Consider the following 24,012-nt stretch of genomic DNA (forward strand, 5'->3'; position numbering starts at 1 on the left):
CAAAGCCGGTGGACATCCTGATCTTACGCAGGCGATGCATTCTTATGCTGCTGATTTTAGCACATAACACCACTCTAAAAACTACATGATATGGACAAAAGTATTGGGACAACTGCTCATCCTTAATCAAGGGTTTTTTATCAGGGGGTAAATTAGCAGTGTGAGGCTGAGCACTGGGGGACAGAGCTTTCAGAGGGGTCATGAAAGATGGACAAAGTCCAGGTCAGTAGCAAAGCACTCATTTGCTACTGATTCAATGCATAACACCACTCTAAAAACTACACTATTCAGACAAAAGTATTGGGACACTCTGCTTGTTCATCGTTTCTTCTGAAATCAATGGTAATAAAAAGAGCTGATCCTGCTTTTGTTGAAGTAACTGTCTCTACTGTCCAGGGAGGAAGGCTTTCTACTAGATTTTGAGGGAAGCATTGCTGTGAGGATTTGATTGCATTCAGCGACAAGAGCGTTAGTGAGGTCAGGATGTGAATGTTGGATGATCACCACCCCATCCCATCCCCAACTCCCCAGCTCATCCATTTCACTGCTTCACAGCTCAAAGCTGGGGGGCATGGGGGCGTTATATACCCCCCTAGCTCACACCTGGCACTGGGCATGGTGCCAGTAGGTCCATTGGTAATTAATCTGCTCAGATTACACAGAGAGTCCTACTCCATATGCGTTTGCACATCTGTGTCAGGAATGGGTGCTACGTAAAGTGGCTGAATGCATTCATTAGATGAGGTGTCCACAAATATTTGGACATGTATTGCTTAGAACTATCCGCTCCATCTGTGGAATACAGTTTATCAGCACAGACTAGAAAGTCCTTGCTTTTAGGTGTTCTTGGGTGTCTGCAGTGATGAGTGGCATTGGGTTGGGAAGCACTCCGTTGATCTAGCTTGCTGAACTGGCACAACACGGCTCAGATTAATTGGTTACAAACACCTCAAATCTCATCAGGAATCGGTACGGCGTGCAATCACACATCCTGTAGTTGCCAATGAAGTCATCAGATTAAGAATGACAGAGTATTTTAATGGAAGAAAGGACTGTATCTTTGTTGCCATTCGGAGCGCTGATCGTGCTCGGAATTTGCTTTATTGTGTCCCAGCTGAGCTCGAGTACATCAACAGAAAGCTAGATATGACTGTCTGAGGCAGGCGAGGCGAGGCGTGTGTGTAGAATGTGTGTGATGCGTATTTTGCTGTTGACTGGACGTCTGTGGAAGAAGGGGTCAGTTTATTTGAACTTATTGTATCAAGTTAGGTTATGTGTAAGGTGGTTAAGGTTAGGGTGGGTGTAGGGTAGGTTATGTGGAGGGTAGTTAAGGTTAGGGTGGGTTTAGGGTGGTTATGTGTAGGGTAGTTAAGGTTAGTGTGGGTTTAGGGTGGTTATGTGTAGGGTAGTTAAGGTTAGTGTGGGTGTAGGGTAGGTTATGTGTAGTTAAGGTTAGGGTGGGTGTAGGGTAGGTTATGTGTAGGGTAGTTAAGATTAGGGTGGGTGTAGGGTAGGTTATGTGGAGGGTAGTTAAGTTTAGGGTAGGTGTAGGGTAGGTTATGTGTAGGGTGGTTAAGGTTAGGGTGGGTGTAGGGTAGGTTATGTGTAGGGTAGTTAAGATTAGGGTGGATGTAAGGTAGGTTATGTGTAGGGTGATTAAGGTTAGGGTGGGTGTAGGGTAGGTTATGTGTAGGGTGGTTAAGGTTAGGGTGGGTGTAGGGTAGGTTATGTGTAGGGTAGTTAAGGTTAGGGTGGGTGTAGGGTAGGTTATGTGTAGGGTGGTTAAGGTTAGGGTGGGTGTAGGTAGGTTATGTGTAGGGTAGTTAAGGTTAGGGTGGGTGTAGGTAGGTTATGTGTAGGGTAGTTAAGGTTAGGGTGGGTGTAGGGTAGTTAAGGTTAGGGTGGGTGTAGGGTAGGTTATGTGTAGGGTGGTTAAGGTTAGGGTGGGTGTAGGGTAGGTTATGTAGGGTAGGCGTTAGGTAATACACTTTAATGTAATATCTGTCTTTGCTTAAGTGTGTATATTAAATATTAAAAAGGTGAAAAGTAAGTCGTGATTGAAGCTTAGAAAGGCGAAGAGAAGTTCCTGCTGGAAGTTGAGGTTTGAGCAGCGAGCTCAAAGAGTAGGCGAGGGATATCTTCAGTATTGATCAGCAGGTCAATTTTCAGAGCAAATTATCAGAGTGCGAGCTGAGCCTGGGGGATAGAGTTTTCAGAGGGGTCATGAGAGTTGTGTCTGATGTCCTTCACTGAAGGACGAGAAGGTGGACAAAGTCCAGCTCAGTGTCCAAACCGATGGACCGTCCTGATCCTACACAGGCTATGCATTCATATTCTACTGATTTAGTGCATAACACCACTCTTAAAACTACTCTAAATGGACAAAAGTATTGGGACACCTGCTCATTCATTGTTTCTTCTGAAATCAAGGGCATTAAAAGAGTTTATCCTGCTTTAGTTGGAGTAACTGTCTCTACTGTCCAGGGAAGAAAGCTTTCTACTAGATTATGAGGGCAGCATTGTTGTGCGGATTTGATTGCATTCAGCGACAACAGCGTTACTGAAGTCAGGATGTTGGATGATCACCATCCCACATCATCCCATGGATGTTCTGGATGGAGCTCCACCACCATCATTCCACAGACCACAGTTAGTTCCACTGCTCCACAGCTCAATGCTGCTGGGGGGGTTTATACCCCTCTAGCCCACGCCTGGCATTAGGAGGCATGATGCCAATAGGATCATGTTTATCTGCTCCAGACAGTCCTGTTCTACTCTACACATAACCTACCCTACACCCACCCTAACCTTAACCACCCTACACATAACCTACCCTACACCCACCCTAACCTTAACTACCCTACACATAACCTACCCTACACCCACCCTACCCTTAACCACCCTACACATAACCTACCCTACACCCACCATAACCTTAACCACCCTACACATAACCTACCCTACACCCACCCTAACCTTAACTACCCTACACATAACCTACCCTACACCCACCCTAACCTTAACTACCCTAAACATACCCTACCCTACACCCACCCTAACCTTAACCACCCTACACATAACCTACCCTACACCCACCCTAGCCTTAACTACCCTACACACAACCTACACTACACCCACCCTAACCTTAACCACCCTACACATAACCTACCCTACAAACACCCTAACCTTAACCACCCTACACATAACCTACCCTACACCCACCCTAACCTTAACCACCCTACACATAACCTACCCTACACCCACCCTAACCTTAACTACCCTACACATAACCTACCCTACACCCAACCCTAACCTTAACCACCCTACACATAACCTACCCTACACCCACCCTAACCTTAACTACCCTACACATAACCTACCCTACACCCACCCTAACCTTAACTACCCTACACATAACCTACCCTACACCCACCCTAACCTTAACCACCCTACACATAACCTACCCTACACCCACCCTAACATTAACTACCCTACACATAACCTACCCTACACCCACCCTAACCTTAACTGCCCTCCACATAACCTACCCTACACCCACCCTAACCTTAACCAGCCTACACATAACCTACCCTACACCCACCCTAACCTTAACTACCCTACACACTACCCATAATTCAAGGATTCAAGGATTCAAGGAGACTTTATTGTCATTCGCATCACATGTGGTACATGGGGTGGAACGAAATTGTGGTACCGAAGGACCCAGTTTTACCCAGACAGCAGTACTTAAATAAATAAAATATACATAAATATATAAAAATATATGTAAAAATGAAAATAAAATACAGAGAGAAGAGCATCAGTAAATGGAGAAGGTAGCAGCAGAGTGTATTTAAAGTGACTAGTGTCGTCAAAGTGTCGTTGCAGTGGTTCCACTAAGTGGCGTTTAAAAGTCTTACAGCTTCCGGAATGAAGCTGTTCCTCAGTCTGTTCGTTCTACATTTAATGCTCCGCAGCCTCCTGCCTGAGGGGAGCGGGACAAACAGTGAGTGTGCTGGGTGAGTGGGGTCCTTCATGATGCAGGTAGCCCTCTTCCTGCATCTGGAGGTGTATATGTCCGTGGTGGTGGGGAGGCTGACTCCGACAGACCTCTGTGCAGCCTTCACCACCCTCTGCAGAGCTTTCCTGTCTGCAGCAGAGCAGCTTCCGTGCCACACGTTGATGCTGGAGCATAGGACGCTCTCCACCACACATCTGTAGAAGGAGGTGAGGACCGAGCTCCCGAGCCCAGCTCGCCTCAACCGCCTGAGGAAGTAGAGCCGCTGATGTGCCTTCCTGACCAGGCTGGAAGTGTTGTTGCTCCAGGTGAGGTTGTTGCTCAGGTGAACACCCAAGTACCTGTAGCTGGAGACCACTTCCACCGCAGACCCTCCGACATGCAGGGGGAGGTGGGCATGTCTGCCCCTTCTGAAGTCCACAATCATCTCCTTCGTCTTCTTTATGTTGATGCAGAGGTTGTTCTTTCTGCACCAACCCTCCAGGTGTTCTACCTCCTGCCTGTAGCCAGACTCATCACTGTTTGTGATGCATCCGACCACTGCCGTGTCATCTGCAAACTTCACAATATGACAGCCTGGGTGGATGGGTGAGCAGTCATATGTGAGCAGCGTGAACAAGAGGGGGCTCAACACACAGCCCTGAGGGGAGCCAGTGCTGAGGATTGTGGTGGAGGAGGAGAGGTTGTGGATCCTCACAGACTGCGGCCTGTTGGTCAGGAAGTCCAGGACCCAGTTGCAGAGAGAAGAGCGCAGACCAAGTGAGGAGAGCTTATCTGTCAGGGTCTGGGGTATCATGGTGTTGAAGGCGGAAGTGAAGTCCACAAAGAGCATACGGACATAAGAGTCCTTCTGCTCCAGGTGGGTGAGGGCAGTGTGGACCACAGAGGAAATGGCATCATCTGTGGATCGGTTCCTCCTGTAGGCATACTGGTGTGGGTCCACAGTGACGTCGATGGTGGCTTTGATGTGGGTCATAACCAGTCTTTCAAAGCATTTAGTGACTATCGGCGTGAGAGCTATCGGCCGGTAGTCATTCAGACCTGTCACTGTGGAGCTCTTGGGGACCGGGATGATGGTGGCGGTCTTCAGGCAGGTGGGAACAGCTGCCTGGGTGAGGGAGACATTGAAAATGTCTGCCAGTACCTCGGAGATCTGATCAGCGCACTCCCGTAGTACTCGTCCGGGGATGTTATCCGGACCAGCACTTTTCCGGGGGTTGATCCTCCTGAGGGTCCTCCTTACCTCTGCTGGTGTCACACTGAGGGGTACTTCTCCAGGTGTAGGGGTGAGTCTTATGCTGGGCGGGGTGTCAGGGTCCTCAAAGCGGGCATAGAATTTGTTGAGAGCCTCGGGCAGGGAGGGGTCTTTGGAACATTGTGCATCTCTGGTTTTATAGTCTGTGATGCACTTAATTCCCCTCCACATGCTCCTAGGATCCTGGGAGGAGAAGTGTCCCTGGACTTTCAGAGCATATGCAGCTTTGGCCCTCTGAGTGCATGTATTTGAGCACAGTGTTGATCTGGACAGTGTCAGATTTGGGTCTTGCTTAGTAAAAATGTGTTTTTTATATGATGTTACATCCGTGTTTCTGCAGCTTGCTGATACTCTCACTCAGTGTCACTATTAATAAAGCATTTAATTTGTTTATGAGCCGTTTCAGGTCCGTCGTGTCTTCTTAATTACAATTTCACAGTAAAGATGCTTTATGGTGTACTCATAAAAGCTGCTTTACACACTCCTGTTTTTACCCAGCCCAATCAAAATTGTAAATGAGCTTTTTAAATTAATGATGTACTTGTTCATACAGAGATTTACATATTTTACACTGAAGAAAAAAAACAAGAATATGTTGTAGGTAAGGTACAGTGCTGTGTGTTGTGTTGGTTATTTATTTATTTATTTATTTATTTATTTGTTATTAAGTTGTGTGGCAATTAGAGAAGCTCAGCAACACAGCCAAAACTACAATATATGCTATAATGATAATTAAAAGAGGGGAAAATAGGCCAACAACTAAAAATAAGTATATGCGTATCATTATTTGAGTTTTATTGGAATAAAAGTGGTCCCACAGTTAAGACGTTGTTGCTGTTTTACAGAGCTGGAAATGAAGCTGTATTGGGATTACACTAGTAACGGGTAATGATAGGCTGATGGTTTGGGCTCCTGTGGTTCTTGCTCTTAGGATCCAGGATCCTGGGGTCTGGACTCTAGCCTCTAGCTTTCAGACACCAGACATTAATCTTTAGGGTATAATCTCTGATGTTCATGCTCTTATGTTGGGCTTTGGACCCTTATTTCAGGCTCTTGGGTTGGGTTCATCGGGTTCAGGCAGGTTTAGGTTTGGGCTCTTGTGGTTCCTGATCTTAAGATTCAAGATCCTGAGGTCTGGACTCCAGCTTTTAGACACCAGACATTAATCTTTGGGGTATGAACTCTGAAGTTGTTGCTCCAATGTTGGGATTTGGTCCCATGCTTGAAAAATGGTTGCTGTCTAACATAGGTGGAAATAAGCTGCATTGGGATTACACAGGTAACAACCTGAACCTACTGCCGTTTGGACTCCTGGGTCTCTGAGGTTCAGGCTGCTGGGGTTTGACCTCACTTGTGGTTCCTGCACTTAAGATTCAGGATCTTGGGATCCGGACTTTAGACTTTCATGCTTTTATGTTAGAGTTTGAATGCTTGGTCCAGGTTCTTGGGATCGGTTCATCAGGTTCTGGCTGCTGGGGTTTGGGCTGATGGTTTGGGCTCCTATGGTTCTTGCTCTTAGGATTCAGGAACCTGGGGTCTGAGCTCTAGCCTTCGGACACCGGACATTAATCTTTAAGGGTATAATCTCTGATGTTCATGCTCTTATGTTGGGGTTTGGACACTTGGGTCCAAGGCTCTTGGGTTGGGTTCATCAGGTTCAGGCAGGTTCAGGTTTGGGCTCACGGTTTGGGCTCATAGTTTGGACTCTTGTGGTTCCTGATCTTAAGATTCAAGATCCTGAGGTCTGGACTCTTGCTTTCAGACATGAATCATTGGGGTCTAAACTCCTTTGTTGGAATTTGGGCTCTTAAGGATCACAGGGCTGCTCAGGGTACTTTGGGCTCCTCTGGAGTTTAGACTGAGGAGTTTGGGCTCTGATGTTTGGACTTTTGGGGTTTGTAATGTTCAGGTTCAGACACTTCATTCATTCATTCATCTATTCAGGCTCTTGGGTTGGGTTAATCAGGTTCAGGCTGGTGGGTTCTAGGTTGGGCTCTTAGGGTTCAGAATCTTGGAGTTTAGACTCTAGACTCTAGATCTTTAAGGTATGAACTCTAAGGTTCATGCTCCTGTGTTGTTGGGGTTTGGATGGTTGGGGTTGGGCTCCTGTGGTTCCTGCTCTTAGGGTTCAGGATCTTGGGGTTTAGACTCTAGACTCCAGATCTTTGAGGTATGAACTCTGAGGTTCATGCTCCTGTGTTGTTGAGGTTTGGATGGTTGGGGGTTGGATGGTTGGGTTTGGGCTCCTGTGGTTCCTGCTCTTAGGGTTCTGGATCTTGGGGTTTAGACTCTAGACTTTAATCTTTGAGGTATGAACTCTGAGGTGTTGTTGGGGTTTGGATGGTTGGGTTTGGGCTCCTGTGGTTCCTGCTCTTAGGGTTCTGGATCTTGGGGTTTAGACTCTAGACTTTAATCTTTGAGGTATGAACTCTGAGGTGTTGTTGGGGTTTGGATGGTTGGGTTTGGGCTCCTGTGGTTCCTGCTCTTAGGGTTCTGGATCTTGGGGTTTAGACTCTAGACTTTAATCTTTGAGGTATGAACTCTGAGGTGTTGTTGGGGTTTGGATGGTTGGGTTTGGGCACTTGTTTTAGGCTCTTTAGGCTTGTGAAGCTTTTGGGCTTAGCATTCAGACTCCATAGGGGTTCAACCTCTATGGTGTATAGTCCTGGGGTTTGGGCTTTGGGTTTGAAGTTGATGCTCCTATGTTGGGATTTGGTCCCACGCTTAATAAGTGGTTGTCTTACAGAGGTTGAAATAAGCTGCAATGGGATTACACCCGGGTAACAACCTGAATCTACTGTGCAGCTGCTGTGCAGTGCTTTTTTTTTTAGGGTTGTGTACATTAGCCAGAAGACGATAAGGGTCTTAACTAAGTGCTGAGTCTGAGGAGATTACATTGATTCTTTATGTGCGTTTAAAACTCATTATTCCAGAGCTGGGTGATCAGGGGCACATTTCATGCCTTCTTGTGGTTGGTTATATTTAGAGCTCAGAACCGTCCCTACATTTTATTGACTGCTCTTTGTTTTTGATTTCAGAATGAAACCCCATCAGTTTTCCCTTTGTTTCCTCAGCTGCAGCCGAAGCCTACAAAGTGTAACAGTCAAAAGTCCAGTTAAAACGAATGGTTTTGATGTTATTAAAGTAAGAGGAGGGGGAAACAATAACAGTGAGATGATCACTCTGACATGGAGCAAGAGCATCTGGCGGCAGCGGGCGGCCCAAGCGGTGATGATTATTTTGGTGATGGATTTGCGTCAGGTTTGTTGCATTTCAGGAGATTTGCTTTGTTCCCCGTTTCTGCTTATCTGGCGTTATCCTTTATTAGAGGGGGCCGTGCTCCGCCTGCAGCGCCTCGCCTTAAAGAACAGAGTGGAAATATGGCCAGCGGCCTGAACTCAAAGGCTGGGGCTCAGAGCATCAGACTGGGCGGCACTGTGGTTTGAATTTGGGCTCTTGAGGATCACAGGGCTGCTCAGGGTACTTTGGGCTCCTCTGGAGTTCAGACTGTGGTGTTTGGATGCTGGGGTTTGGACTCTAGACTTTAATCTTTGAGGTATGAACTCTGAGGTGGTGTTGGGGTTTGGATGGTTGGGTTTGGGCTCCTGTGGTTCCTGCTCTTAGGGTTCAGGATCTTGGGGTTTAGACTCTAGACATTAGATTCCAGATCTTTGAGGTTCATGCTCCTGTGTTGTTGGGGTTTGGATGGTTGGGTTTGAGCTCCTGTGGTTCCTGCTCTTAGGATTCTGGATCTTGGGGTTTGGACTCTGGACTTTAATCTTTGAGGTCTGAACTCTGAGGTGGTGTTGGAGTTTGGATGGTTGGGTTTGGCCACTTGTTCTAGGCTCTTTAGGCTTTTGAGGCTTTTGGGCTTAGCATTCAGACTCTTAGGTTCCAATCCTGGGGTTCAACTTCTATGGTTTAAGGTCCTGGGGTTTGGGTTTGGGCTGTTGTGGTTCAGAGTTTGGAGTCTGCACCTTAAAGTTTGAAGGTTTAAACAATGGGTCTATGCTTTGGGTTTAGAAAGTGGGCTTTGGGCCATTGGTTCAAGCTTTTGGGGTTTGGCATTACGGTTTGGGCTTTTGTGGTTCCTGCACTTTCATTCTTTTGTGTTCGGATCCAGGCACTTGGTTCAGGCTCTTGAGTTGGGTTCATGAGGTTCAGGCTCTGGGGGGGGTTGTTCTTTAGGGTTGTGGTGTGGACATCCCAAGCAGTGGAAATACAGCCAGTGGCCTGAACTCAAGAACTTACAGGTTGGGGTTTAGACACTGTCGTTTGGACTCCTGGGTCTTTGAGGTTCCGGCTGCTGGGGTTTGGCCTCACTTGTGGTTCCTGCCCTTAGGATGCAGGATCCAGGGGTCTGGACTCTAGACTTTCATGCTCTTGCGTTGGTGTTCGGACACTTGGTTAAGGCTCTTGGGTTGGGTTCATCAGGTTCAGGCTGCTGGGGTTTGGCATTACGGTTTGGGCTCTTGTGGTTCCTGCACTTTCATTCTTTTGTGTTCGGATCCAGACACTTGGTTCAGGCTCTTGAGTTGACACTGTCGTTTGGACTCCTGGGTCTCTGAGGTTCTGGCTGCTGGGGTTTGGCCTCACTTGAGGATCCTGGGAACTGGACTCTAGACGTTCATGCTCTTGCGTTGGGGTTCGGACACTTGGTTCAGGTTCTTGGGTTGGGTTCATCAGGTTCAGGCTCTCGGGGGGGGGGGGTTGTTCTCTAGGGTTGTGGTGTGGTCATCCCAAGCAGTGATCATTGTTGTCGTGATGGATTTGCATCAGGTTTGTTGCTTTACAGAAGATTTGCTTTGTTCCGCCGTTTCTGCTTATCTGGCGTTATCCTTTATCGGAGCGGGCCCGTGCTCCGCCTGCTGCGCTTCACCTTAAAGAACAGAGTAGAAATACGGCCAGCGGCCTGAACTGAAGAATGCGAGAGTAAAAATAGCAAAGTTGCTCCTCCTGCGCATCCAGCCGGCGCCTTCGACTTCACACGGCATCCCTTAAAGACACCGTGTGGGTTTTTCTTCTGCGTTGTGTGTTTTGTCCCAAATGGAGGCCCTGAGAGCGCTTCCGTTCTGCTGCTTGCTGATTTTAAGGAAAAGCGAGCAGCCGCAGCCGTCGCCGCAGCCGCACTGGTAACTTATTCCGCAACACGGACTTCCCCTCGAGGAGGCTGTTCTCCGTGTCTCCGCGCAGGCCAGAGCAGCTGGCACTAGAAGTGATACATGCATGTGTTTCATCGCCTCTAATTATGCAGGACTTCGTCCTCTGCATGTGTGTGTGTGTATGAGGGTCTGAGGAGCTAGTTGCTCTGCAGTTCTTGTTGTGCCAAGCCCTCATGCAACCTAGTTTGTGAGACTGCTTGTGTACTTATGTGTGTGTGTTTGTACGTGTGTGTGTGTGTGGGCATACGTGTTTCTGCGTGTTAATGAGCGGGAGATGGTGGAGGAAGGAGAGGGGGATGGTAGAACGAGAGGAATACAGCTGGAGAGAGAGAGAGAGAGAGAGAGAAAGAAAGAAAGAGAGAGAGAGGGAGAAAGATTGAGTTTAGTGAAAAGGTAACCATGGTAACTCCCTTCGCTAAGGTTTGCATTGAGAGACGGAGAGACGGGGAGGGGTGGAGCGAACGGAGAGAGAGAGCAGTTAGGATGCTGATGCAGAGCCCAGGCTGAAGGGTTAATATGTGTTGGAGCAGAAGGTTAATCTTTCATCAAACGTAGAGGGCAGTGCAGTATTTGCACACCGGCCGGACCCTGCAGGACACGCATGGATGGAGAGGGGGCGAGTAGGAAGGAAGGAGGCCACAAAAACACGGCAGGCAGATATAAAGGGACGTGCTTAGGCACGGGAAGAGGACAGGGACAGCGTTAGAGCTAGAGAGCAGAGCCGGCAGCCGTGGAAGGATCGCGGAGTCACAGATGCGTGGCGCACTGCATTTCCCAGCAGGCCCGCAGCTGACTCGGTTTCCCATCAAGCGCCGTCATTTACGAACTGTATTTCCCATCAGCACCGTTGAAGCAGATGTCATCTTCCATTATGGTCACTTAACGTGGCAGTTCACACTCTGAGCTAATTGTGTCTCTTGTCAGTCATGCGTGAAGATGACACAGCGCGGATAAATAAAATAAGGTGACGGTAATTTCCAGCACGATGTTTTAATAATGGCTTTTTATGGCCAGCGCGTCCGTCCTCGGGCCTCGCGAGCCGGCCTGCGGCGCTCCACATACAGACGCGTTGAGAAGGGGCCTGCTTAGACTCCTGAGGCTAATGGTGGGTGGAGCAGGTGGAGCTGCTGTTGCTGTTTATGGGTTCAAGGCCCTTGGGTTTGTGGCTTCAAGACCCAGACCCTCAACTCTTTAGGGTCCCTTTAGAGTTTGGACGATGGGTTTGGGCAGCTTGGGTCAAGGATCCTGGTGTTTGTGCTGCTACCATTTGGGTTCACAGGTTTTGGACAGGTGGTCAGACACTGTAGGTCAGTGTTTGGACTCTTTTGGGGGTTGAGTTTGGATCTGGGGTCTGCCGGTTCAGGGGGCTTCTTCGAGTACTCCTCTGAAGTTTAGACTACGTTTAGAGTTCTGGCTCTGATGGTTAGGCTCTTGAGGTTTGAGATCTAAGATTCAGGCTGTGGTAGTTGACTGTCAGGGTTTTGGCTCAAGGTTTGGGCTCCTAGGGGGTTTCTGATCTTAGGATTCAGGGTCCTGGGGTCTGGACTCCAGACTGTAGACACTGGACTTTAGTATTTGGGGTATACACTCCAAAGGTTGTGCTCTTGAGTAGTGGGGGTTGGATGGTTGAGTTTGGAGACTTGGTTCAGGCTTTTCTAGAACTTTTAGAGTTCAGGCTCTTAGTCCCTGGCTCCTTGGGCTTTGGGTTGGGGGGCTGCTGTGGTTCAGAGGTTGAAATGTGAAGTCTGAGTGTTGAACTGTGGGATTTAGACCATTGGTTCAGGTTCTTCTGCAGCATGTAGAGTTTAGGCTCTTGAGGTTTGAACTGTGGGCTTTGGGCACTTGATTCAGGCTCTTCTAGAACTGGGTTGGGGGGCTGCTGTGGTTCTTGGTGTTGATTTGTGGGGTTTAGACACTTGGTTCAGGCTTTTCTAGAACTTTTAGAGTTCAGGCTCTTCGGGGTTGAGCTTTAGATATCAGACTCTAGCATTCAGACTCTTAGACTCTGGCTTTTTGGGTTCAACACATAGGTTTCAGGCTCCTGGGGTTTGAGCTCTTGGTTGGAGCTTTGTGTTTGGACTGAGTTTTGACTCTAGAATTTAAACGTGAGGGTATTATCTCTGGTGTCGCTACCTTGAGGTCGAGTTTGGACACTTGGTTCAGGCTTTTCTAGAACTTTTGGAGTTCAGGCTCTTGGGGGTTGAGCTTTAGATATCAGACTCTAGCATTCAGACTCTTAGGCTCTGTCTCCTTGGGTTCAACACATTGGGTTTCAGGCTGCTGAGGTTTGGGCTTTTGGTTGGGGGGGGGGCTGCTGTGGTTCAGAGGTTGAAATTTGAAGTCTGGACCCTGGGTTTTAGACCCTTGGCTGTGCACATGACCCCACACAGCAATCCTCAGGCCCTAGTAAAAGCAGGCTGTCATGGGAGCTCAGCCGAGCCCACTCTGCAGTCTGCGCATGTGCTCGCACTTGGTCTTAATGTCATTACACACTGTGCGCATTATTGATTAATCTAACCGGGCTTATTGCCTTGCTCCCCCACCCGCTCTCCTCCACCTCTGCACCTCTCTACCCATCGAATACAGCACAACAGCACAACCCTCCACCCTCCTCTCTTCTTCTCTCAGTCCAGCTTTACCTGCTTTATATTCATTCCCCTGTATTGTCTTTCCTCCTCATCTCTCTCTCTCTCTTTCACTTACTCTCGCGCTCTCGCACTCTCTGCTTTATATGCACCTCTGTGTTGTCATTGCCCTCCCTCCATCCTCCATCTCTGTTTCATATTCATTTCTTCCTATTGAGCCCTTCCCTCCCTTCCTCCCTCCCTCGTTCTCTCTCTCTCTTTCTCTCTCTCTCTCTCTTTCTCAGGGAAAGATTATTAATATTAATGTCTCTGTCTCTTCCTCTCCTTCTATCTCTCCTCTCCCTTATCCCTCCATATCTCCCTTCTCCTCCGCCCTCAATCTCTCTAATATTTCCCCTTCCAAAACTCTTACTCTCACTGTCTCGTCTATCTCTCTCCTTTCTCTCTCTCTCTCTCTCTCTCTCCCCCACCCTCCCCTCCCCTCCCCTCTCTTTATCTTCATCTCTCTCGGACACCTCCCCCTCTCTGTAGCTGTTCTGTATTCATCTATTAGTGTTGATAATTCCCTTCTCTCCCTGCGGCTGTACAGTCATCTATCAGTTTAATAATCTCTCATTCTCTCTCTTTCTCACTCACCCTCCCTCCCTCTCTCCCTCCCTCTCTCTCTAGAGTTTGCATGTTGCTGTCCCATCATTAGGACCACCGTCATTAATAACGGCCCGTGCATTTCACCGGATTTGCCCTTATATAAGGTTACCCGGGTCTCAATAATCTGCAGGGAGATCAGGACTCTCCGGCTCAGGGTCCGCGCTGAATTAGCCATCCATCAAAGTAAACGCACTGCACCACTGTACGCCCTCGTTGTGGCCCCAGGAGCTTGCAGGTTCCTGCAGACACTAGGATTAGCACCCGCAGTGACCCGCAGGAGACATACTGCACTGGTGCACACCTGAGGACTAGGAATAGAACAGTGATGATAATGAGATATGAATGTGGACTTTAAATGTTTAAAGGGTTTGCCTTATATTGAAATATATGACACTCCTGGACCAAAACCTTGTATCTCCATTTTGGTCATTTTTCACTTTTTGACATATTCTGAATCCGGTATCTGTTCTGTATATTGCACCAAAAATTCCTGATGAATGGACCAATGGAAATGCTCCGAAATGACTTGGATTAAAAAAAAAATTAATTGAATGAATGAATTAAATGACTTCCATTGAAAGTTTAGACAGTTTTTCGATGCTCCTGTAAAGTTGCCATCTTGGACACCAGATTTTTGCAGGGCAATTTTTACAACTGTGGCATTTTTTATTTGAACAGTATTAAGAGATGAAGATAATAATACCAAACCCATAAAACTGGGTCATGACCCAGTTGCCATGTGTATCGCCACGGTGACTAGCCATCTAGCCCCTCCCTGCTCGCCCTCTCCTGTAGCCATTTTCACATTAAACCTCCAGAAAATGTCCTGAGAATCGGGTCCGGGCCTTTTCAGGATCTGCCCTTTCACACATGTAGCGTACAGCCGGAGATGTTACACATGATTTAGGCGAGGAGCGAAGCCTGTGCAGTGTCTACAGGAGGCGTGGCAGGATGCAGAAAGTATGCTGTGGAAATAGCATAGTAGTAGCATTGTGGTTTTGCGGCAGCCTCATGGGAAAGGTCATCAGCGGTGAATTCTCTGGATGGTTAGCAGCTCTATTCACACATGGGCTTACTCAGACATTACCCGGACTGTTCTAGTCGGCTGGTAGGATGAAGTCCAGGTAATGTCCGATGTGGTGGTGAGAAGGCGGGGCTTAAAGACACATTGTAGAAATCCTAAACACAGAATGTAAAAACAAACGCATCTACCTTCAGATAGAGATTATACAGCTTTTATTTTCATGGGAGGTGAGCAAGAAAAAAAAACCTTACTGTCAAAGAAAACATCAGAACTAGACTAAAGTCTTCCAGAGAACTTCCAGACCAAGACCAGGACATCTGGAACAATGTGCTCTGGACAGATGAAGGACATGTTTGCCGTAAACCAACACAGACACAGTATTTGAGGACAAGAACCCAGATCAGCTGTATTGCAGGTTTAAAAAGATCTCAGAACAGTTAGAGATCAGCCGCTGTTCCACTGTCCACTAAATTATTTACAAGTGGAACAGCTGACCAACATGACCAGATCAGACCGTCCTAGCAAGTTCAGTCCAAGAGCAGAACCCCAAGATGAGTAAAGACTCATCGATCAAAAATGTCATCACAGGATCTACAGGTAGCTCTTGCCACAGGTAGCTGATGTCAAAGTGCAACATCTACCGTCAGAAAGAGACCAAACAGGCTTGATTTTGGAAGGTGAGCAAGAAGGAAACTCCTTACTGTCAAAGAAAACATCAGAACTAGACTAAAGTCTTCCAGAGAACTTCTAGACCAAGACCAGGACATCTGGAACAATGTGCTCTGGACAGATGAAGGACGTTTGCTGTAAACCAACACAGACACAGTATTTGAGCACAAGAACCCAGATCAGCTGTGAAGGATGGAGGTGGAGATGTCCTGGTCTAGGGCTGCTTTTCTGCAGTAGAATCCATAGAATCCACCAGGACGTCTTCACTGTATCAGAGGGAGCTGCTTGAGTAAAATGAGAGAGCATCTGTCTAAACGCTGAAGCTGAAACGTCCCACAGCTGAAAGATCTCTGCATGGAGGAGTGGGAAACACTCTCTCCCAGTGGATGTCAGAGACTGTAGATCATTGTAGGAAACGTCGGACTGAAGTTATTTCAGCCAAGGGGGGGAAAATACCAGCTATTAGGACAGAGGGTGTCCGAACTAACATTTCTATTAATGCCATTTTATTCATTCTGATTAACAACGTTTCTTCAGGTGTGTGAGTTTAGTTAGATGACCTTCATCTCTCAGTGTCGATCAGATGAAGATCAAACGTCTAGATGTTGACTACGAGAGATGGGGACATACAGGTGTGGGTTCGAACGGGACTTAAAAGGCTTTAACAGAAACCATGTTGTTATTTCTAAAAAATGCTCTGCCGTCCTGATCTCTCCTCTGTTTTCTCTCTTCCAGTAACACACACATTCCACGCAGAGAGGGTTCTCCAATTCTCAGAGGACGCTTTAAGGGAAAAGGAGACGCACCGTATGTAAATGTGTCGTATCTTCTTAAAAATAAACAAGGCAGGAACAAACACGGGCGCTGAGGAGACGACGGCGGCTTGCTTCTCCTGAACGTCGAGAGGAAAACGATGTACCGCTAAACTGAAGTCGGCAGCCGGCTGTGAACTGTGAACCCGCGAGGCACGGTACGGATATTTCTGGGATCGCTCTGTCACACACCTTTGGATTACGGGAAGGGTCATGACCCAGTTGCCATGCGTATCGCCACGGTGACCGGCCTTCCTAGCCCCTCCCCCCTCTTCCTCCTGCTGGCCCAGGTGCCCTTGTGGCTCCTCCTCCTTGGCCAAGAGGTAGCAGGAGCCACGTCCACCTGCCCTGCCCCTTGCAGTTGCTCCAACCAGGCCAGTCGAGTGATCTGTACGAGGCAGAACCTGGACGAGGTTCCTGAGAATATATCCAACAACACGCGATACCTCAACCTGCAGGAGAATTCCATACAGGTAAATATTGACTCCTCTGCTTGCCTACTAAACCGCCGTATTTGTGCGAACGGTTGAACGCTGGTAAACGGTATGTTTACCGGTTGTCTGTCAGCGCCTTCACGGCTTTAATTACTGAAGCTTCGAGAGCTTGTAACACCGGCACTGCTTAAACAGTGAGAGAAGTGAGGCAGTGGTGTGTGCATCTGTCAGTGGAGAGGAACTGCCGATTTCGTTAGAGCCCTGACTCGGGTTTAGGCTCCCCTGCTGAATCAGGTGTTGCCAATTGACCTCATTTGAAAGCAAGGTTCCCTTGTTGTTCTATCTGCAAAGCCGCTACCAAGGGTTCTTGGAGCGATGCCATAGAAGAACCATGTTTGCTTCCATGAAGAACCACCAAGTCTAAAAACACCATGGAGTACAGTCTCTACTAGAATTTGGGGGAGCATTGCTGTGAGGATCCCAAAAAGTACTGGATCCAGCCATCATTCCAGAGAACAGCTCAATGCTGGGGGGCTTTACACCCCTCTAGCCCACGCCTGGCATTAGGCAGCATGGTGCCAATAGGTTCATGCTTACTATCCGCTCCAGAGAGTCCTATTCTATTGGCAGTACTTCTCTACAAGGACTAGATGAGCTGTGTGTGTGTGCAGTAGGTGCAGATATAAGTTTCAGATATTTTATGTTTTGTTCTACTGTAAATAACACTATATGGACAAAAGTATTGGGACACACCTCTTAATCTTTGAATTCGGGTGTCTCATTCAGGCCAGTTGCCACAGGTGTATAAAATCCAGCCCCTAGCCCTGCAGTCTGTCCTTCTTACACACATTACTGGAAGAACGGGAGGTTCTGAAGAGCTCACTGAACTCCAGCGTGGAGAAGTCAGCTGGTGAGATTTAGACCTTCCCTCCTAGATCTTCCTCCATCAGCTGTGAGTGGTGTTATTATTGAACAGTGGAAGAGTTTAGAGGAACAGCTCACAGAGAGCAGCTCAGTGTCCACCGAGTGTCTGTCAGACCACGTAAAGCTACAGAGCGGGGTCAGGGCCGAGTGCTGAGCTCAGAGCAGAGTGCAGAAAAGCCTCCAACTGACTCAGTAACTGCAGCAGAGCTCCAGACCTGCTGCTGCTGCTGGTAGAGCTCAGAGCAAAGGGGGACCAGCTCCATATTAATAATGCCAATAGGTTTAGAATGGGATGTTGTAAAAGCTCCTGTAGTTGTAATTTGTAGGTGTCCCATTACTTTTGTCCATATAGTGTAGCTCCACACTGCAGACGCTAAACTGTTTTGTTAGCTTGTAGGAACGCTCCTTACTGCTGCAGACTGTAAATAATGCCCATTAATGGCAGCTTGAGGACACCAGAGGGCGCTCTGTGTAAAAACACATAATGTTGGAGCGGAATCAGGCTTATAATAGCTGATACCTGATCTGTCTATGTCTGGATCAGCCCTGATCTGGATTTCCAGTTCTTCATGGAAGCCAAAGTAGCTCTTCTGTGGCATCCCTAAAGGTACCCATTGTAGCAGCTTTATTTATTTATTTATTTATTACATTTTTAGTCCCCTTTTTCTCCCAGTTAGGTACTGCCAATTAACCTACCCGTTCGCAGCTCCCCCTAGCAATACTAGCAATGCTCCCAACACAAGGAAGGTATGGACTTAACACATGCCACCTCTGGTCGATGCAAAGCCAGCCACCGGCACTGGCGCTCGTAGGAAAGCGCCAGGTCCCCAGCTACACAGCAGCAGCTAACAGACGCCTGTGCCGGCCAACATCGCTTTTAAGAACTACCTACCCAGAGAAAGAGCACGACCAGTTGTGCTCTCTCAGACTCCCACTGCTGATGGCAAAGCGGCACAGCTTGGGGTTGGACCTGGGGTTTCGCACTGGAGCGCTGAGCCGCTTGGAGCCCTAGCAGCTTTATTTTTAAGAGTGTGGAAGGGTTAACGGAGAGCATCCCTGTTAAAAATAGCAAAAATATATAATAATACTCATCCCGCCGCCCTCTTAGCGTAGAAATCCTGATTTGGTTTGTTGTATCCTGGAGCTCCACTTGAAATGATTAAAAATCTAAAAATGTTTTAACACCTGAAGGCATCCTAGATTTTTTCTTTTCTGGCTTCTTTCTCTCTCACTGCCGTGTGCCCTGAGAGTACAGATTTGACATGTTTCCTCTCCCATCCTCTCAAACACCCCCAACCCACTGTGTTTCACACCCACCTCCCTCCCCTCTTGTGATTTGTATATATATATATATATATATATATATATATATATATATATAGGGAGAGAGAGAGATGTGGCGTCAGGCCAGGGCTAGGCTTTGCTCTCTACCCGAGGAAAGCAGCCCAGGCTGTCACTAATGTGCCGATTCTCTGTGTAACACAGCTCTCTGCATCTCCAAGGTGTGAAATTGCGGTAGCTTTTGGAACGCAGTCGCTCTACATCATATCAAGAGGAATTTCAGCCATCTCTAATGAGAGAGGCTTGCTGGTTAAGTGAAGATATTTCCGTAAAGTACATTTCTCTCACACGTGCACACGTTCCGCAGCTCCTGGAGATGAGCTCTGTCTGGGCCTTTCTTGAGGTTTTATCAGGCAGCCCTGTCAAACGGAGGAGCTAACTCCAAAACCCCTTACCTAATACCTCAACTTTTGGCTGCTCTTGTTACACGGAGGTGTTTCATGCGCACCTGCTTTTGAGGCTACAACACACGGCAAATATAGAACAAACAAAATGAGGTTTTGTGACTCGCTGCAAGTTTTCTCTGCAAACAACGCCTCTGTGCTCGATAGTAATTTGCCGAACGTCTTCTTTGCCTAGATCTTTGACTGCGCCAGCGACAGACAGCAGTCAAATCAAACCCAGACAGAAGCACAGCAGTGACGGAAAAGCTCCTCACTGCCTTGCGCTCCTGCGATTGGGTTGTCACATAACTGACAGTTCTATTTACGACAGCGACAGAAGACCTAGTAACTAAAATAGCCAGCCATTACAATTTTAAGAGCCTCACAATTGTAGAATCTCTAAATCAAAAGCTGTCCCCCTCATGAAAGCAAAGGATTTTAACTTGGACTTGAACTTCTCTCACCCAGGTGATTAGGTCAGATACCTTCAAGCACTTGCGACACCTGGAGATCCTCCAGCTTTCCAAGAACCACATCCGTCAGATTGAGGTTGGCGCGTTCAATGGCCTCCCGAACCTCAACACACTGGAACTGTTTGACAACCGTCTCACGCTGGTGCCGTCGCAGGCATTCGAGTACCTCAGCAAGCTGCGGGAGCTCTGGCTTCGCAACAATCCCATTGAGACGCTGCCGGGCTACGCCTTCCACCGGGTGCCCTCCCTTCGTCGCCTTGACCTGGGGGAGCTCAAGAAGCTGGATTATATTTCAGACGCTGCCTTTGTCGGCCTCATCAACCTGCGCTACCTGAACCTGGGTATGTGCGGCCTGAAGGATATCCCCAACCTGACGCCCCTGGTCCGGCTGGAGGAGCTGGAACTCTCTGGAAACAGACTAGAGATCATAAGACCTGGATCTTTCCAAGGTCTGGAATCTTTGCGCAAACTGTGGCTCATGCATTCTCAGATGTCCGTCATCGAGCGCAACGCGTTCGACGATCTCAAGAGCCTTGAGGAGCTGAACTTGTCCCACAACTCCCTTCACTCGCTGCCCCATGACCTCTTCACTCCCTTGCAGAAGCTGGAAAGAGTGCACCTCAACCACAATCCCTGGGTTTGTAACTGCGACGTTCTGTGGCTCAGCTGGTGGCTGAAGGAGACGGTGCCCAGCAACACCACCTGTTGTGCCCGGTGCCACGCACCACCCTATCTGAAGGGGAAGTACATTGGCGAGCTTGACCAGAGCCATTTCACCTGCTATGCCCCCGTCATCGTGGAGCCTCCCACCGACCTCAACGTGACCGAGGGCATGGCTGCTGAGCTCAAGTGCCGCACTGGAACTTCCATGACCTCTGTCAACTGGATCACGCCCAACGGTACCCTGATGACCCATGGATCGTACCGTGTCCGAATCTCGGTGCTGCACGACGGGACGCTGAACTTCACCAACGTCACGTTGCGCGATATGGGCCAGTACACGTGCATGGTGACCAACTCGGCTGGAAACACGACAGCAACCGCCGTCCTGAATGTCACTGCAGCAGACGCCAGTGTCAACTATACCTACTTCACCACCGTTACTGTGGAAACCGTGGAAACAACAGCAGACGATGATTCGCCCATGCGTTCCAGCAACGAGACTATCATCCACATTCCTGGGCCGACACCTTCTGGGCGCCTTTGGCATGACGTGATCCCGACCACGGCGTCGTCTCTCTCGGTTTTAGGCTCTTCGTCCTCGCCCCGGGCGACCAAGCCCACCTTCACTGTCCCGGTTTTGGAACCCAGCTACCCCTCCGGCTTGGATGACGTGATGAAGACCACCAAGATCATCATCGGCTGCTTCGTGGCCATCACCTTCATGGCGGCCGTGATGCTGGTGGTTTTCTACAAGCTACGGAAGCAGCACCAGCTCCACAAGCACCACGGACCAGCGCGGGCCATCGAGATCATCAATGTGGAGGACGAGATCGGTGCCGGGGCCAGCGTCCGAGGCAGCGGCATCAGTGGCGGCTCCACCGTGCCGCAGGTAGGATCCGGAGGGGGGAGCCAAAGCTTGCGGCTGCACCATCCTGAGATTGTCAACCTGCCCAACCTGGCTCGGGCGGAGCACCTGAACCACTACTACAAGTCCCACCACTTCAACAACAACATGATGGGCCTGGGCCTCTCTGGAGGCTCTGGGGTCGGCCTCAACAACAACAACAACCCTTCTCCCTGCTCCCAGTCCCAGACCACACCCATCTCTTGTGCCCAGATGCCCGTCTCTGTGGGCACCTTACCCTGCTCCATTCCCTCCTCGATGCCCCTGCCCAATCTTGGCATCCACGGCTCACTCAAAGGCCTGATAGGTAAAGGGCAGAACCCTCAGATCGAGCCCCTGCTCTTCAAGAGTGGCTCTAAGGAGAACGTCCAAGAGACTCAGATCTAAAACAGGAAGCGAGTGAGTGAGAGTGTGTGTGAGAGAGAGAGAAATAGAGAGGATGAAGGATAGGGAGATGAAAAATGAAGGGATAGCATCAAGAAGACAGTAACAGATGAAGGGCACTGCCTGTTCAGCCCCCGTGGGTATGTTCTCAGGAGTAACGAGCGAGGTAGACCCAGCATTGTATGACATATTACCTACACAGGAATAAGACATAGCTGTGAAGCTGTGGACGGGTTCCCGCACAGGGTGAGGGGACGAGGAAGACGAGATGACCACACCGCAGTTAGGACACCACTTTCTTTTCCGAACCGCTCTCCGCTCTACGTCGAACCGCCATCCAAGCGAACGTGCTCACACTCAGCGTCGATACAGTATCAACACAACACACACACTTCAGATCAGTTCAGAAGATCAGTTCCACGAGCCAAACTTGCACGGATCTGTGCCAAAGCGAGAGCGTATGACCAGGCGTGACCACAGACACAGACTATCGCTCAGAAAGGAGGGTTGAGGACAGTGTCTGGACAGTCCTGAGGAGATTAGAGAGACATTAGAGTGCAGAGGAGGCGACCGTAAGGTATATAAACAGAATATATACGATATATATAACTATATATATAAGGAGAGGGAGATTTTAGAGGGCTGGGACAGCGAAGGGCAGGGGTTCTCAGCGAAGGTTTTGCGGTGTTGTTTTCCGAGGACGGTGGATTAGACAGACCAGCACTGTGTCGAGGGCTTGTGTTTCGTTCTGATCGATGGACTCTGCCATATTCTCACTTTCTCCTCCCTTTAACACCTTCTTGAGGAGGTGGAAGGAAAGGAGCGAGAGAGGGAGGGGAAAAATAAGACAAGACAAGTTCAAGACCTTTGTTTTTATTATTTTCTTTTTTTATAAAAGAACCTAAAAGGGCATAAGACGATGATCTGAAAAGAGAATTCTACAGAGAAAAGAATAATAATAGACTGTGAGCGTATACACACCATATATAAATCTATTTTCATTCAGAGAAATAAATTATGAAGAATCTTTCACCTTTTCTGGGGGGATTTTTGTTTTTTTGGTTTGTTTTGTTTTCTGACTGAAAGCCACGGCTTTTGAAGAACCGAGCAGCTGCTGCCGCCGTAGCTGCGTTTCGGCGCTCGGAGAAACCTTTAGTTGCCAACAGACAGCCCAGACCGCGAGGCCCGTCTGTGGGACACCGGGAGGTCCCGGGGCGGTTCAAATTCAGAGGGGAGGGCGATCAAATTCCGAGATTGTGTTTGAGCTGATTTTTAGTCTTTCAATCCTCTTCCCTTTTCTTGTTGCATTCTTACTAACAGGGTCGCTGAAGATTGAAGAGTAGAAGATGAGTAACGCTTGTTTGTCTTTACAGTGGAATTATAACGACGATTCTTGTTGCAGTATGAACATTTTAGCGTTGGGGGCGGGGGTGGAGTGTGGGTGGGGGCGGGGGTGGGGGGAGAAAAAAACAAACAAAAAAAGAGACCGACAAACGCCGACAAACTATGCTAACCATAATGATAATACAGTAATAGGTCATGTAACGAGAGCAAATGTGAATTTTTATCTAAATGCTGCTATACAGAGAGTTCTTTGATGTGCGGAAAAGTGAAATTTATGAAATCTGTCCCTCTATATTGAATAAGAGTAAATACATTATTATTGATATTACAATGATATGATTATGATATCTATAAAAATGCTTCTATGTCAGCTGATTGTTTTTTTGTTTTCTTTTTAGTATTATTATTATTATTATTATTATTATTATTCATTTGGTTGGTTCCTTTTTTGTATCCAGAGGTGATGTTTGTATTTCATTGTGCTAGAACAATGTGATCGTCACTACAGCATAGATTCCCAGCGCTACCGAGGAATTACCAGATTTACCACGACGACAGAACCTACAACCACCGATTTGCTCGGAAATCCCCCCCATCCACCCCACCTGTCCAAAAAGGATATAAAGCAAGGGTCTTCAAATGGGCCCTCGGCTCCAGCTCCAGCCCTATCTCCAGCCCTATCTCCAGCTCTCCAGCTCTTCAGCTCTTCAGCAACCAACCGCCTGCTCCTTCTGTTTTCTACAACATGAAACTCAACCAGGAGCCTGTGTTTGTTTGTTTCTTCTTTTTCCTATGTGATCGAACATGTTTCCGAACAGAACACGGACTCAACCACGACGGAAAACAAAATAAAAAAAAAAACACCATGGGAGTGCAGTGGATTACAAAATCTCAAAATCACTGTGTTCTCGAACGGAGATACGAGCTAAGACTCTGACCGCTAATGGAGGACAGCATTTTGAAGCTTTTGAAAGGTAAGAGAAACCCAG

At 48.1% G+C, this 24,012-nt stretch overlaps 1 protein-coding gene across 2 annotated transcripts in view; it reads left to right on the forward strand.

Annotated features, from left to right (window-relative positions):
• lrrc4ba (leucine rich repeat containing 4Ba) overlaps positions 1 to 23,102 on the forward strand; it is a 74,309-nt gene extending 51,207 nt beyond the window's left edge. For both annotated transcript variants that reach the window (XM_072694266.1, XM_072694265.1), the window contains exons 3-4: positions 16,097 to 16,646; positions 19,724 to 23,102. In XM_072694266.1, the coding sequence (XP_072550367.1) occupies positions 16,401 to 16,646; positions 19,724 to 21,682 (2,205 nt within the window). In that variant the 5' untranslated portion in view covers positions 16,097 to 16,400 and the 3' untranslated portion in view covers positions 21,683 to 23,102. The remainder of the gene's footprint in view (positions 1 to 16,096; positions 16,647 to 19,723) is intronic.
• Positions 23,103 to 24,012: the final 910 nt, after the last annotated feature.

The sequence above is a fragment of the Salminus brasiliensis genome, chromosome 12, assembly GCF_030463535.1.
Source record: "Salminus brasiliensis chromosome 12, fSalBra1.hap2, whole genome shotgun sequence".
NCBI lineage: Eukaryota > Metazoa > Chordata > Actinopteri > Characiformes > Bryconidae > Salminus > Salminus brasiliensis.